Genomic DNA, 14907 nt, shown 5'->3' with positions numbered 1-14907 from the left:
TGTATTCTAGTCTCCGTGATACAACAGCTCCTAATATATTCAAAATGATTGTATAAAAAGTTGTAGTTTATTAAGTTAATACTTAAGAAATATTAGCCTAGTCCCCACTTACCTTGATCTTGTCTAAGATTCTTTATCACTTTCTTTAATACTTCAGGCTACTTTGAAACAGGGCAGGGAATCCACATCCAAAACTTCAAACTTTTTGCAATCCTTGAGACTTTTAAATACAGTTCCCAGAATATTTACAAAACCTCCTTTTCAACTGTGGTTTTTAATAGGTCAGACAAAAGAAAAGTATTAAATAAATGGGTAGGCATTTCTTTTAACTGAGGTTAGTTTATAATGAATTTAGATTCAACACAATAATTGTACATTTGTTTTGTCCTAGAAATTTAGGAAGCCAAAAGAATGTGGCCTTTGATCTGCATTTTCCCCCCTGAAATGAGTGTAATATGGCTTTTGTTAAAATAGTGAAAAAAATGTTCAGCCTACCTTTCTCATTGAAGGGTGTATGCCAAGCAAGGAGATAATTATCTGGCTTCAGTTGGGAGCATCCTTCAATAGTAGCAGGATCTGACCTTCTCTCAGAAAGTTTTTCAACTGCATCAACATAACGTTTAACAATATCGCGATACAGGTCTTCTAAGCACCAATAATCTATGCAGGCAAAAAATAAATGTGTATACAGCAGGAAATGTTAAAAACAGAAGGAAGAACATGAATGATATCTGAACAGGGCAATTATTTCATTGTCATTGTCATTTAACATGTTGCATCATAACAGTCTTGGCATACATGAATGGCAATGATAAATAGGGCAACTATGCATGGTTATCAACAAGTTAGTCTTATTACATTCACCCTGGCTTATTCTGATCTCTGCTGAGTGAGTTTATGAATGTAGGATAATAGAGAGTTACGGTTCAGGCTGCAAAACATTCAGGTAAGCACTAAATGGTAGCAAAGTATAAATTCTGATATTACTGAACTACACTTCTCAGTGATCCGAACCAGCAGGGTTGACACATGAAGTTCACTTCTTAAGAGCCACAGATCCTTTATTTGTGAATGATTATAAATGTAGAAAGATGGCAGTAGAATTCTCTATGTAAAATGGAACACATGAATAAGATAGTTTGGAGGTGACAGAAATTTGTAATGAAATTTAAAGGATTCCCTGAATGGAATGCCCTTGCAACTATGTGGGACAGATGGAGAGGAAGCTAATCATCAGATTGCAAGAAACATTGCAATGAACAAGGACATGCATTCAATTTTGCAGCTACAATTATTGTTGGCTGAGCAGGGACAAAAATAGCCAGAGAAACATTGAAGCCGGGGAAACTGGCCTGTTGTCAGTCAATAGGAGTGCTGATTAACCATGAGCCTATCAGGTACTTAGGAACCGAGGGTGTGGTGGCACAAGGAAATAGCTAACAACTTAATAGCCAGCCATCCACATCCTAATTACAACTAAAAGCTACACACAACCAGAAGCCATATACTGAGCATAGAACAGCCCAGTGCACATATTTGGAAGAGAGAGAAGTTCCCCGATGATGAGTTCCAGGATGAGCCTGAAAGCTTGGAAGAATAAACCTTTGTTCCTAGTGACTGACTCAGATTGCACCCTTCAACATTATCTTAGGACACATATATTTATCTTCATTCTCATGAATATGAGTTGAATATTAGAAATAAAAAATAAGGTGAAAAGTTCTTTGTACAACCAGGAGTTCTTTTTACTTTATCACAGAGTTAAGAACATTGTTTTATCTCCATAATACAATTTTATAAGAACTGAAAAGACATTGCATTCTGTAACATGATTTGGCCAAACAGATGTATTTAGAAAGTTCACAAATAGAAGATAAATGTCTCTTTCTATTGAAGTGTAGCAGACAGTCATTCAAAGTTTGTTGGCTGTGATTCAGATGTAGCATCAGAAATCACTGATAGCACAGCTGTTTATGAATATGCATAATTCTCCTTTAAAACTTTCTAAATAGTAGGAAATGCTATTGTTAAGTCTGCAGAATGTAAATACACTTTTCATATTTTTGGTATTACTGAATCTTTCTGCTCTAAAAATTAAATTAAAGAACCCATGTCTTCCATATCATTTATGATTTATGTGCTTCTGTTAAGTCTCTCCTTATCCTCTATTGCTGTAGGTTAAGAACAAATCCTGCAACTATTATTCATTTTTCTTGTAGGGAATTTGCTTTAGCCTTCTATTTATTTTAGATATCTGTGTTTGCTCTTTTCCAATGCTTGAGACTTTGTGAGACTTAATCAGTATTAGTAAAATCATAGGATGGAATATTGTGTATACCAGTAGGTTTCTAGAAGGACATTGATTACTAGCAATTCTTTTTCTAATAATTCCTAGAATGGAATTCGCTTTTTAAAACAAATAAACACTGTGCTAACATTTTAAATGAACAACCCAACATGACAGCAAGACTATTTCTTGAGCATTCACACTTTCCCTGCCCAAAGACAGTACTAAAGAGGTATAGATAAAAAGTACCCCAACTTTAAGTGACTTCATATTTTTAAAAATAATTGCATTACATATTTTAATTGCAGTAGTAATAACTGATATAAACTAAAAGAAATAAAAATACAAAAGGAAGGAAGGAAGGAAGGAAGGAAGGAAGGAAGGAAGGAAGGAAGGAAGGAAGGACTTCCAACTTTCATCACAACAAATATAAACAACTTTAGTAACTTCATCTCCTCTTAATTTACAAACTATGATGTCTTCGTCCCATGTCCCACTTCTTATCTATAAACAAATCCATAAAGCATCATTTCAGTCCTAGCAAAAGTTCATTAAGGATTGTCAGAAACAACATATCTATAGTATTTTAATTTTGATCAAATAAAACAACTTTATATTCCTTCTTTTATTTCTTATAACTTAATCTCAAGTACTGTAATGTTGTAGGACTTTTGCCCTTTCTCATAAGATTAATCCAAGCTTTAAGAAACCTCTTTTACAAATCTAATATAAAACAATTATCAAGATCAATCTCTTTCTTTATTATTTGTAATTACTTCTTGATTGTTAAAGCATCAACCAATTTCTTTTGTATCCAATGAGACATCTTTTTCCATGTCATTCTTATAGCCTGTCATTTGTACATCCACTTTTAGTGTCAATTCTGTCTCTGCTGTGTCAAATAAAACTTGTTCCTCTTCTACCATTTATTCCATAACATCTTTTGGAAATAGTTTACCCATAGAAACAAGCATCACTATTGACATTATTGATATTAACTTCTAATGCCATATTTCAAAATGGTCCTTCAATATTTCCAATGTTCTATTTTGTATTATTCTGTAGCTATGAATTAGTTTTAACTATTCTCCTATAATTAAAAAGTGTAGTTCTTTCTACCATACATTTTTTTAAAAATTGCTTATTTTCATTTGTCTTACAAAAATTCAAAACAAGTCCACTTTCCAACAACTTATTCATATGATCAACTATCTTTAGTTAGCTCATCTCAGGTGATCCAAGATAGTGGCATGCCTGAGGTCCTTTATGAAACAGTGCCTCCTGGCAAGACCTGGAATGTGTGTCTTCTTTGTTACAGTGCTTGTCCTGTAGAATAGAACTTTACCCATGGTTTTGATGGCTCTAACCTTGCTGATCTTCCATAAACTTAGTTAATCCCCTCGGCATTGGGCCAGAGCATGGAATAAGATCATCCAGAACTGAAAAAATGGTATAGCTGTTGTTGGCCTCATATATTTTGTTTTGGATCTTTGTTGTGGTTTGGTTTCTGGTTCTTTTGTTTATTGTGCTTCTAACCATTTATAAGCCACTCAAAGTCACTTTTGTAAGTTGGGCAACTGTGCAAATCAAATAGAGATACATACATACTTTTCTGCGCACCTTGCCAACTGTAGAAGATGCAGCAATAGTATTTAAAGGACATAAATTATCAATGTACTTTCAACACATCCCTGACCTATCATCAGAGAACTAATACACATTCATATGTAACATATGAAGTGGTAGCAGATCCTAGGGTTGCCAGGACTTGGCTGGATGGCAACCCAAGAGTAGCTCTCCAGGATAAAGATTTGCCACATTCAGGGTGCTGCTGTGTTTGCTGTGTTCACCCAGCCCTGGCATACCATCTGACCAGGGCGGTTAGAGAGCTGCCATTTTTGACATGCATCCAGAAAACTGGAGGGCCACATGTGAGTGGCAATTGAAGAGTTCCTTACCCTCACTTGGAGTTTAAGTGCTCCAGCCATCACTTCCATATGATAATGCAAAAGTGGGAAGGGGAGACTGATCTTGGTACATGGAAAACTGTCACAAAAAGGACATTCACTTTTCTCTCCCCTTTGCTTCTCTTCCCATGGATGGTACAAGAAACCGGAAGGAGACAAATGGCAATGATGGCGTCTCTGGTGCCAGTTCTCTAAACAATGTGTTAGACTGGAAAGCTGACAGCAAGAGGCTTTTCACCCGTTTATCTTGACCCCTTGGTTCTGACATAGCACCATATTCCATCTTTTTGTTGAGACAGAATCAGTAGTGGAAATGCTGCCAGCATGTTTTTCTACTGGCATACCGTATGCTGGCCTCTGCCCTCAAGATGGTGCTTCAACACTGTTTTGCAAAATACCTCTCAGCAATGGTTTGGTTCACGATGAATGGCAGCACTACTGGTACTGACCCATGGAGGAACAAGTCAATGTAGCTCTGTTTTTTCTGGCTGAGAACTATTGTATTTGACCAGTGGTAGCCATGTATTCATTTGGTGGCCTAGATTAGAGACCCTTTTATAAAATTGGAATTATATTGGTATAATAAACAAAGCTGCTGTAAAAGTGTCATTAGCTGCTTCTGCACTAATTAAATTGGGATTCTAATAAAATTAAATGGCCAAATGGTACCTTTATTCTTGTATTTTATTAAGGGCTGGAAAGAGAACTACTGTATTCAGAAAGCCATTTGAGGATGGACATCTGTTTATTGGTTGCCTATTTAATTATATATTGTATCTTGCTTAATTTGAATTAATTTGTTATAGAATTTAGATAGTTTCATGGCTTTGGTTTTTGTATTGATCATTCTTAATTATGTTTGTGAAAATAATTGCACATCAGCATGAGTCCTTGTTAGATATTGTAATATAGAAAAAGAGAGAATAATAAATATCAAAATGGCTATTTTACTACTACATGTGCAACATCCACTGTGCTTGTAACATTTCTAACAAACATTTTACATTTCTAATAAATATTTTTAAGTATGGCAAAGCAATTGAACTATCAAAATACAAAAGCAGAAAATAGATTTGTGTCTATTTTCCATCTTTCTAGAAAGGTAGCATGGTTAGTTTCCAGATAGCATGGTTAGTTTCCAATTTATCCTTTGTGAAATGCCTTTTTCCTGTCAACTGGTAGATAACAATAAAATATCAACATCGTATTCCGTTATCTATATAACTTTATTTTAAAGGTTATCAAGTGATGCTTTCTATACTAGAAAAACAGGATATTTCCTATTTAGAATAAAAACAAAGACACTGAATAGCTGTTGCCTGTAAATACAATTGAAGAAATCAAGGTTAAGGTGTATCCTGACAAGTGGTGTCATGTTATATATTGAGAGAAATATGACCTGGCTAATTTGGAACTACTGTATCTAAAAATGGTTGCAGAGCTGGCTGATAAGGCTTGCAGATAAAACCTTTATGCTCAGAGGTCAAAAAGCAAGAGACATGTGACTCATATTTAATCATTGACTATATTCAGAAGTATGCTAGTCATTCTTTGCTTTCATAGGCTGACATCTTGCCATTATCTTTAGGGTGTTAGCTCTATCTCACTTCATTGGCTAACGAGTGACTAGATAAGAAATACTCAAGATTCTCATCAACAGATCGGTGGCAGCTAATTTTAGAACAGCAGTCGGATAAGAAAGGAATTTAAATGAATTTCATTGACTTTGACATATCTGATTCTACAATACACATAAAAAATAAGAAAGCAATACAGGTTAGGAAATGCTTTTGTCTTTGACAAAGATACCTATATCTGTCCCCCTGAACGTGCATCATAAACTGGGTACAAAATACAACTGCATGAATGTTATATCATTTGTTATTGATGCAGGAGACTGATTTTTACTACACCAAAGAGCTGCAGAACTGGCATTTGAGATTAGTTTTATTTCTGTATTTGTGGAAATTCACTCAGTGTATCATGCAATCTTAATGTATTCTTTTAACCAAATTTATACAACCAAAATAAGCTAATGTGCAACCTTGCTAATTGGAATTCAGCTTGATGCACAAATTAAATAAAGCTAATTTTGAGTTTTAAATAATTTTTTACTAGGAATAATTTATTCCTAGTATTATTCATATAATCCTTTTAGACAGACAAGTATGACATTTAAATATTGCAGATAAACAGATACATATCGTGCCTCTCCAAAGGTGACTTTATGAGTTTATGGTTGAGGTGGCATTTGAGTCATAGACTTCCTTCTTTATTTACACTCTTTTTCACCTTATTTAAATTTAGGGCAAATGCATGGCCTATTAAGCATCATTCGCTAAAGGTAGTATTAGCTGACTGCTCAATTAGTAAACATGATTATTACAGCTCTTCTCCAGTTCTCTTCCTACCCTCTCATCTGCGTCCAGATAACAGTGGTTTTTCCTCTTACCTGTGATGAGAGCTTCAGCTGTTGCCATGTGCATCAGAGTATTGTCACTTACTGGCCATTTGTCAGAGGACAAGACCAGGTTCCCGAGTCCTCCAATTTCTTTCAATTCCTCTTGGATCTTTGCACCTAAAGCATTGTTTTCCTTAATAAAATTTCGATAGCCCAAAGCATCCCCTACCCCTGCTAGTAACAAAGCAGCCTTAAATTTCTCCATTGTTAAATGATGAGCTTTTTCAGTTCTCTTTGGTCTCAAACAGGCACTTGATGTTTCTTTGTTCCTTTGCCTTCTAGCTTAGATTAAGCAACACTTTATATTGGAGCCACTGTGTCATTGCAAAGAACTGTCCGTATAAGGGAAGCCTGGCCTTTCCTGGCATGCATATCCCGCTGCTTCTCTGATAGCCAATGGTCAAGATAAAACTGTTAAGTCCAAATATTTTCCCATTTATTTTTAAGCTGCAAGCTTAGAAAGTGTACAGAGCACAAATAAGTATAGTTGCACAACTCAGAAGCCCTAGGACAAAACAAGCCAAGAAATATTTGGTCTCCCCAGTTTATGTAACTCTATCCCTTGAGAAACACATGTTGAATTAAGAGACTTATTTTTAAAGCTGTTCAAATTGGTACTTTTCTCCAATTTTGGAATCACTGCCTTATGGTGTTTCCTTAAAGAACACAGAAATACGTTGATTTTATGGACATTACATTCAGAAGATCAAAACATTGAGAAAGTAATTCAAAATCTGTACTGAAACAAATCTCTTCTCTAATCCCTACATTTAACTGAAGCAGCCATAGACTTGTCTGCATATCAAATGCTGTCTTATTGCAAATCTATACTATGATATACATAAACAATTGGAACTGATTTTCCTGCTCAGCATTGTGCATTAGAATCAGTTTGTTGTGCATGTACATAGATGAATTATTCTGCACTTCTCAGAAGAGATTTCACTGATATTTTTTATTCCCATCTTCTTGTCTTTTTTCCTTGTAAAACCTGACAGGATGTTTGTGTGAATGACAAAAGTAACTAGGTAAGTTTTATATTACCTCACAATGAAAAGATAGAAGTTGTAATTATTAATTTAAAATTGATAGGTTTAAATGTAAATTGTAAACTGACACAGCTTTGCAGATGTGCAAGGATATTTACAAAGTAGTTTACAAAATAATAAAAATTATCATGTAGCAGTATGAGGTTTAGCATTCTTGAATGATTTCCTATTACAATAATGGAAATTTTATTTTAGAAAGAAAACTATTTTATTATTAACAATGCCTGGGAAGATGTAGCTTCCAAATACAAGTTTACTATTTTTTCAGTAAATATGTTTCAATTTCTTTCAGTAATAAAGCTGGAAAAAAGATAAAGCATTTTAACTGTTGCAAAATAGTGCTAATTTTTATTTCAAGTCATATCTCTTTGGCAGAGAATTTAAAAGGGTTGGGCAGTGCCTTTCAAAAAGGTACTTTTTACAATAAGCTGTGCCTAAGGAAGTAGCTGGACATCCATATGCCTGGAAACAGCCGTGACAGCCTTGAAAAAGATATGATTGCTTTAACAACCTCTCGTAGATTGTGAAGCATCTCCTTAAGACTTGGAATTTAGTTTTCAAAAGAAAAATTGCACTGATGCTTATTATGGTCAGCCCCATCATCCTGTATTGGCATTTCCATTGTTACAATCCCTGCACTACAAAGTTACAAAGCTATTATGCAATTACTGGGTAAATCCTGTAGCACTACAGAAGAACCATGCTGGATTTGCCCTAAAGAGCTGGGCAAATTCCAAATGACCTGTCTTATGTTGGTCCAGTTTTTCTCTTTAAACCTGTATCAAACTGAAATTTTGATCTGTTTCATGAGATTTTTGTGAAGAACAGATAAGACAACATATTATATTTGATACTAATGATCTTGAAGATACCATCTTCCAATTTGAATTGACTTTGATTTAAACACATGTACTGATTGAAGAGCATAAAATCATATAAAGTGTAAATGAACATATTCCATTAGTAAAAAGTGAATGCACAACTTTGTTTCAAATAAAACACAGTTCCAACAAACCTCATAATATTTAGGTCAGCAGTTGAATTCAATCAGTTTTGCAAGCTGTGTGTGAGGACCATCAGTAACCACCTTTGCTCAATCTTGGTTTTTCATTTCCTATAAGCATAGAAACCTCTCAATGTTTCAATGATAGGTAGAAATATTTATCTTCACTTTAGCTACTGTTACATTTTATAATATTGCTCATTGTAGGAAAGTTTACATTTCTTAAAACTCCCAATATGAATAGTTTGATATTGTTATAATAGGAATGCAATAGAAAATAAATTAACTCCAATAAAAAATGGTAATGTCTGGAATACGTGATTGTTTCCTTAACTCTTGAATTAAAAGAATAAACTGTAAAGATGACTATTAGAAAACATTAAAACTAATTTTAAGCATGATTAACATCACGTTTAATGAGTTTCAAAGCCAAACCTTTGCAAAGCTTTCTTTTAAAAGAAATTCATTTTGAAGAAGTTCAGTGAGGGATACTGTTGTATTTGAGGATGCAACAAAGTAGTACAGTAGTCTTTAGTATTGCTATATTTGACTGAGAGCAACAAAATGAAAAATAACAACTGAGATACTGGCATCTAGTGGTGGAATGAGAGATAATCCATTTCTCACATTTCTATAGCTAATGTTTCCAACACCCGAAATAAAAATTAAAGTGATTGCTTTTAAGTTGTAGTTTATGCTGTACCATGCTGAAGTTTTTTAATTCATGCAGAACTCCACTTTGAATTTAGCATACATGTTCTGTGTCTGTTTTCACAATTACCAGTTACACAATGAAGAGCAGAGTTAATTTTAACAATCATGTGGAAGACAGAATTTTAAAAAGCATGCAGGATCCAAAAATATGTCTATTTTTATCACCTATGCTATACGTGAGGCACAACAGCCATTTTTTACATTTGCCATTCCTTTTACTATTTTATTTGAAGCCAGACAAAAAGAAAGCAATATGGTTAGTGCTAGCACAGAAGCAATTCACTTTTGGTTGGGATCCTGAGTCAATAACCACTAGTAGGCAACATGCTATTTCTTTCAGACTAGTCCTTTAGAAGTTGCTTAACACCCTGAGAACTTTAATACAAACCACAAAACAAGATACTCTTTTGCACAATTATTTCTGCCTGATATTTTTAAGTAGCTTCAATTTTGGTTGAAAATTAAGCAGTGATAGCAGCAGAATTTAATTTGAGCTAAAATGTGCCTGCACTTCACTTGGTATATTTAAAATAATCAAGGCTTCTTTATTATTAAATACATGCCAAGGTTACTGGTGTTTAAAGCCACATTGCTGCAGTCACCCTTTTAACGGAGCTGTCTATGGTCAATTTTGGATATAACAATATTATAATCCAGGCTGCATCCCAAAATAATCATCGTCTATTATTTGGGAAAGCTGTCTAAACAGTAGGGCATATTTTTCCAAGGAAGTGCTACCCGAGCTACAGGTAGGAGTAAGAGGCATTCCTTAATCCTTCTTACAACTCTCTTACTTCCTGAGTAAGAAGGAGAGGGAAGGAATGAAAGTGCTCAGGACGCAGGCAGGAAAGTTGTTAGGAAGAGGGCCTCAGTAGGCAGTGACTGAGAAAGGGCAGGTAGCCGTGGGCCACTGGGATATGCAATGGGACAGCAAATGGCAAAGCAGGGGACTCTGGCTTGTGGCCCCAACAACGCTTCCTTGCGGAGAGCAGTTATAGAAGCAGGACTGATAAAAACTTCCTTAAGTCTGGCAACGAGAATGATGTCCCTTGGAGTTGTCATCAAAAGCTGGTTCCTGAAAAAAGTCTTTTTTTCCCCCCTCACTGTAATTAACCTCCAGGAAGGGAACAAAAAGAGAGATAGAAGCATCTGGGTGTATGGAAATTGCTTTCCACAAACAAACCATTAAATTGTGTGAATGAGGAGTACAAACTTCATTTGGCAATGGAATGAGGAAAACATTTTTTAAGAAAATTGAGGTTGTAATAAAAATTTATAAACACAGAATCCTGCATCAGGAAAATAACTCAATAAATATTGCATTGTATTCTCTCAACATATTTTAGATATATAAAAAAATACCACATACCACATATTTGATTTAGAGATTTAATTTATATATCACAAATACTGCTTTTAATATAAGTACAATATAATACAGTTGTATTTATGTAACTGCTGGTGTTCACCCTGTATTATGAACTGAATGGCATGCTGTGCTGTTAAAATTTTACTAAAATGGCCTCTAGTTAAACTTTTCCAAAGTATAAAATCATGCAAAATCTACATCCTATATAATACAACCAGTACAGTAATTGAAGCCAGTATGCTACGGATAGCCTGGGCTATCTTTTGAATTTCTTCTTGCAGTGTCCATGAGTCAGCCATCATTTTCTTGCAGCAGAAGTAGCGATTTCTGTTTTGTCAGTGGCATCCCACCTCAACTTTTGAAATCGGAGACAGTGTGTGCACAGTTATTGGCCAAAAGTCTTCATTACCCGATGCAGTTCAGACTGCAAAATTAGTCTACTGAGAAGTCATGGTTAGGAAGCTTTACGTTTTCCTCCTGTGACTACTGGTCTTGCATATTCCACAAAATCATCTATTAGGACTGGCCATGCTCCTAAAGACGAATTAAACAATTTTTATTTTTATTTACAGCAATCTAATCTTATAGTAATCTATACCACTTGGAGAAGTTGATGATATATCTTAACCTAAAGTCAATTACTGCCCCATTTCTATTCTTCTCAAAGCAGACAATTCCAGTCAACAGGAATAGGAAAGAGAATGGCTAAGGGCTCAGTCCTCTTCTTCACATTATTTAGCAACTACATAAAAGTGCTAGAAGGCATTTGTTGGTTGTGGACACATACCATCAAAATACTAATGAACACAAGTATACATCTCTCAGCTGGATTACAGAAGAGATGCAGTGGATGTCCTGTCCTGATACTGGAGGCTGGTCAAAAAAGGATCAAGCTGAATCCCAGTAAGGTAGAATCATTATTCAAAAATTATAAACCTTTTTAAAAGCTCCAACTTTGGTTCTGGATGAGGTCGCTCTCCCTTTGAAAGACCAGGCCTGTGATCTAAAGGTTCTTTTGGACTTGTAATTTTCTGTCACATTGCCTGCCTTTTGGAATACCATACCCACCAAGATTAAATTGGTCTAAAAGCTGCTGACTTTCCAAAAAGCCTGACAGACTTTGATGTGTTCCCACGCATGGGGGAATCAAGAAATTACCTGGAGCCCCTGAGGTATTCTTATTTTATTAGATTTGTTTTTATCTTAATAGTCATTATGATTTTTTTTTAGTTTGTATGGTATTTTTATTTATTGCTAACTCCCCAGAGTCATTATGGCAAGACGGGCAGCCCTATAAATCTAAATCTAAATCTATAAAATTAAAGCATTTTCTTCATGGGAAAATATAACAATAATCTGAAGACCTAATTTAAATACAGTGTACATTAGCTACATTTTAGAATGACAATTCTTTGCAGTACATACATACAATGAATAAGAAAAAATTTATAAAAATTATAAAAAAATAAAAATTAACTCATATTCATAGGAAGTCACTAAAATAATAGAAACCAAATTAATCCCACTGATTATGTGAGAGCTAGCAACCTATGACCCACAGGCAAGATGTGACCTACCATTCATAATTATCTGGCCCATTGTCCCAAAAACAAATATATTTACCTGACCTGCAACAGAGAAGGAGTGAGTGTTTGCCACCTGCTTCGACAGCCATTATGGTGACACCTTCACCACTCACCTCAGCACAGGAGGAACAGTGAAAATAGCATGGCTTCTGGCTCCAAGAAGATTGCCAACCCGCTTAATAGCTACATTCCAAATATTGCTAATCTGGTATCTAATTAAAAGTAGAATTTTTAAAGACAATATTTCAAAATAATATTTAACTCTGAATATCTACATCACTTACCTTCTTCATCATAGTTTGACATATCATCTGCAATCATATTTCCAAAGTCTAAAAGAAGGTTCCAAGTATCCTTAGGGATTGATCTTTTATGATGCTCCTATGTAAGAAAACAAATCTAGTATGAATTCAATTTAGATTTACAGATTTAGTAAAATCTTTATTGAGAAGATACTGACCAGAATCATTAGAGAAGGAGCCTAAAATAAATCAAGATGCAGTAATTTTACAAATTACAGTAAAATTACTGTAAAACTTCAACTTTATGGACCCCAATCAAGATAATTTTGTAATAGACAAAATCCATTATTTTGAAATTGACCCAGAAATAATAGTCAAAATATGTAGCTTTCAAAGCAGCTTGCACAACTGATGCAAATGATCTTAATTATGTAATTATGCAGATGATACATTGGTGAATTGCCCCCAATTTGCTATCAATAAGCTCTAATGCACAAACCTTCTTCCCATATGATCTGTTACACAAATTTATTATATTCCTATTCAGAATTTGCACAAACACACTTGGAATAATCCTTCAGGGTACTTACCAATAAAAATTTATTCCAAAGATCTAAAAACTTAAATCTTCCTGATAACACTAAATTCCAATATGCAATTGCCATTTCTAGATCTGAAAGACATAAATGTAATTTATAGTCCACATTAGTTATTATTAGAGTTTCCAACATCCCCACCTAGGCAGAAAAGTATGAAAGAAAATATGTGGTTTTATGTTATACATGGCAAGAAAATTCAGTACAGGTAATCCTTGACTTACATCCACAATTGAGCACAAAATTTATGATGCTAAGAAAGACAGTTAAGAGAATTTTGCCCTATTTTATAACCTTTCTTGCCACACTGTTAAGTGAATCACTGAAGTTGTTAATAACACATGAAATGAATCTGGCTTCCCTATTGATTTTCCTTGTCAGAAGGTCGCAAAACATGATCACATGATCCCACGGTACTGAAATCATCATAAATATGAACCAGTTGCCATCTAAATTTTGATCACGTGACTATGGGGATGCTGCAACGGTTGTAAGTGTAAAAAACTGTCATAATTCATATTTTTAGTGTCATGTAACTTTAAACAGTCACTAAGCAAATGGTTGTAAGTCAAGGACTACCTGTATTTCTATAGATTTTAAGTTACATTTTTAAAAAACAGAGTTTGTGTCAGTACAAATTCTAAGCCATTTCAAGGTTTAAAAATAAATACGTATAAGGCCTGTAAATATGGAATGGGTCTAATGAGGTCTCAATCTTCCTTGTTATGCTATGACACTATAGCTCAAACAACATTTCACCTTATCCATGCAAATTATCAACCCCTTTACTACAGTCTTTTACTACGAGCTCCCAAGTTGTAATGTTGAATGTGACAGAAAAGGAAATTATTAAATAATGGAGAATAACCATATTTATTTCAACTACCACAGAATAGTTTTTCTCTTGTCCTCAGAATGTACCCCAACTATTCTACTAAAAACTTTTTTACATAATAGTCCAATGCATGTTTACTTAGAAGAATGTGAGTAAAAGACTACACAGCGTTCTAGTCTTATACTGAAATTTATCAGAAGCATTTCTCAGAGGTTACCATTGATACAAATGCACTGCTCATTATTTTGAGCTATCTCTACTGTACACAAACTGGGGAGAGATTACCAAAACGATGCATATTTTTACAAATGTACATACTAATCTTTATTTATTCTGCATGTACTTTCATGAATTAACCAGATCATTCTTTATTATTCCTAAGATTAAAATAATTTTATGGAAACAGAATTTGGATTTGTCACTATAAATGAGACAAATATTTTCAAACTCTTACTTATGCTAATATTTTCCCTAGATGCATACACTGCAGTGCTTACTTGAAAATGTATTTTTAATTTCTATTACCGTAATGATTTTTAAATACAATAGAAAATCAATTACAAATTAAACTCACAAAAAGAATAAAAAGTGAATAAAAAACAAAAACAAAAAAGGAAAGAAGTAAAAAGAAATATAAAAAGAAATATGTAAAAAGAAGTGACTTCCAATCTTCATCAGAAGGAAAAACAAATTTGATAACTCATCACCTCCCTATAAATTTACAAATATGTATTTCTTCTTCCCATAATCTATCGCTTCTATATGCAAAACCATAATTCATCAACTTTGCAGTTCTGG

At 34.2% G+C, this 14907-nt stretch overlaps 2 protein-coding genes across 2 annotated transcripts in view; both read right to left on the bottom strand.

The window, feature by feature from the left end:
- The window catches only part of ADPRHL1 (ADP-ribosylhydrolase like 1), a 40171-nt gene extending 33196 nt beyond the window's left edge, over nt 1-6975 (bottom strand). Inside the window, exons 1-2 of the mRNA XM_083361658.1 lie at nt 6707-6975; nt 496-660 (exon numbers count right to left, since the gene is read on the bottom strand). Of these exons, the coding sequence (XP_083217784.1) occupies nt 496-660; nt 6707-6920 (379 nt within the window). The 5' untranslated portion in view covers nt 6921-6975. The remainder of the gene's footprint in view (nt 1-495; nt 661-6706) is intronic.
- Nucleotides 6976-9275: 2300 nt separating this feature from the next.
- DCUN1D2 (defective in cullin neddylation 1 domain containing 2) overlaps nt 9276-14907 on the bottom strand; it is a 39272-nt gene continuing 33640 nt past the window's right edge. Inside the window, exons 5-7 of the mRNA XM_083361863.1 lie at nt 13269-13351; nt 12721-12817; nt 9276-11384 (exon numbers count right to left, since the gene is read on the bottom strand). Of these exons, the coding sequence (XP_083217989.1) occupies nt 11305-11384; nt 12721-12817; nt 13269-13351 (260 nt within the window). The 3' untranslated portion in view covers nt 9276-11304. The remainder of the gene's footprint in view (nt 11385-12720; nt 12818-13268; nt 13352-14907) is intronic.

The sequence above is a fragment of the Vipera ursinii genome, assembly GCF_947247035.1.
Source record: "Vipera ursinii genome assembly, chromosome: 4".
In the NCBI taxonomy this organism is placed as follows: domain Eukaryota; kingdom Metazoa; phylum Chordata; class Lepidosauria; order Squamata; family Viperidae; genus Vipera; species Vipera ursinii.
This window is presented reverse-complemented; position numbering and strand designations above follow the sequence as displayed.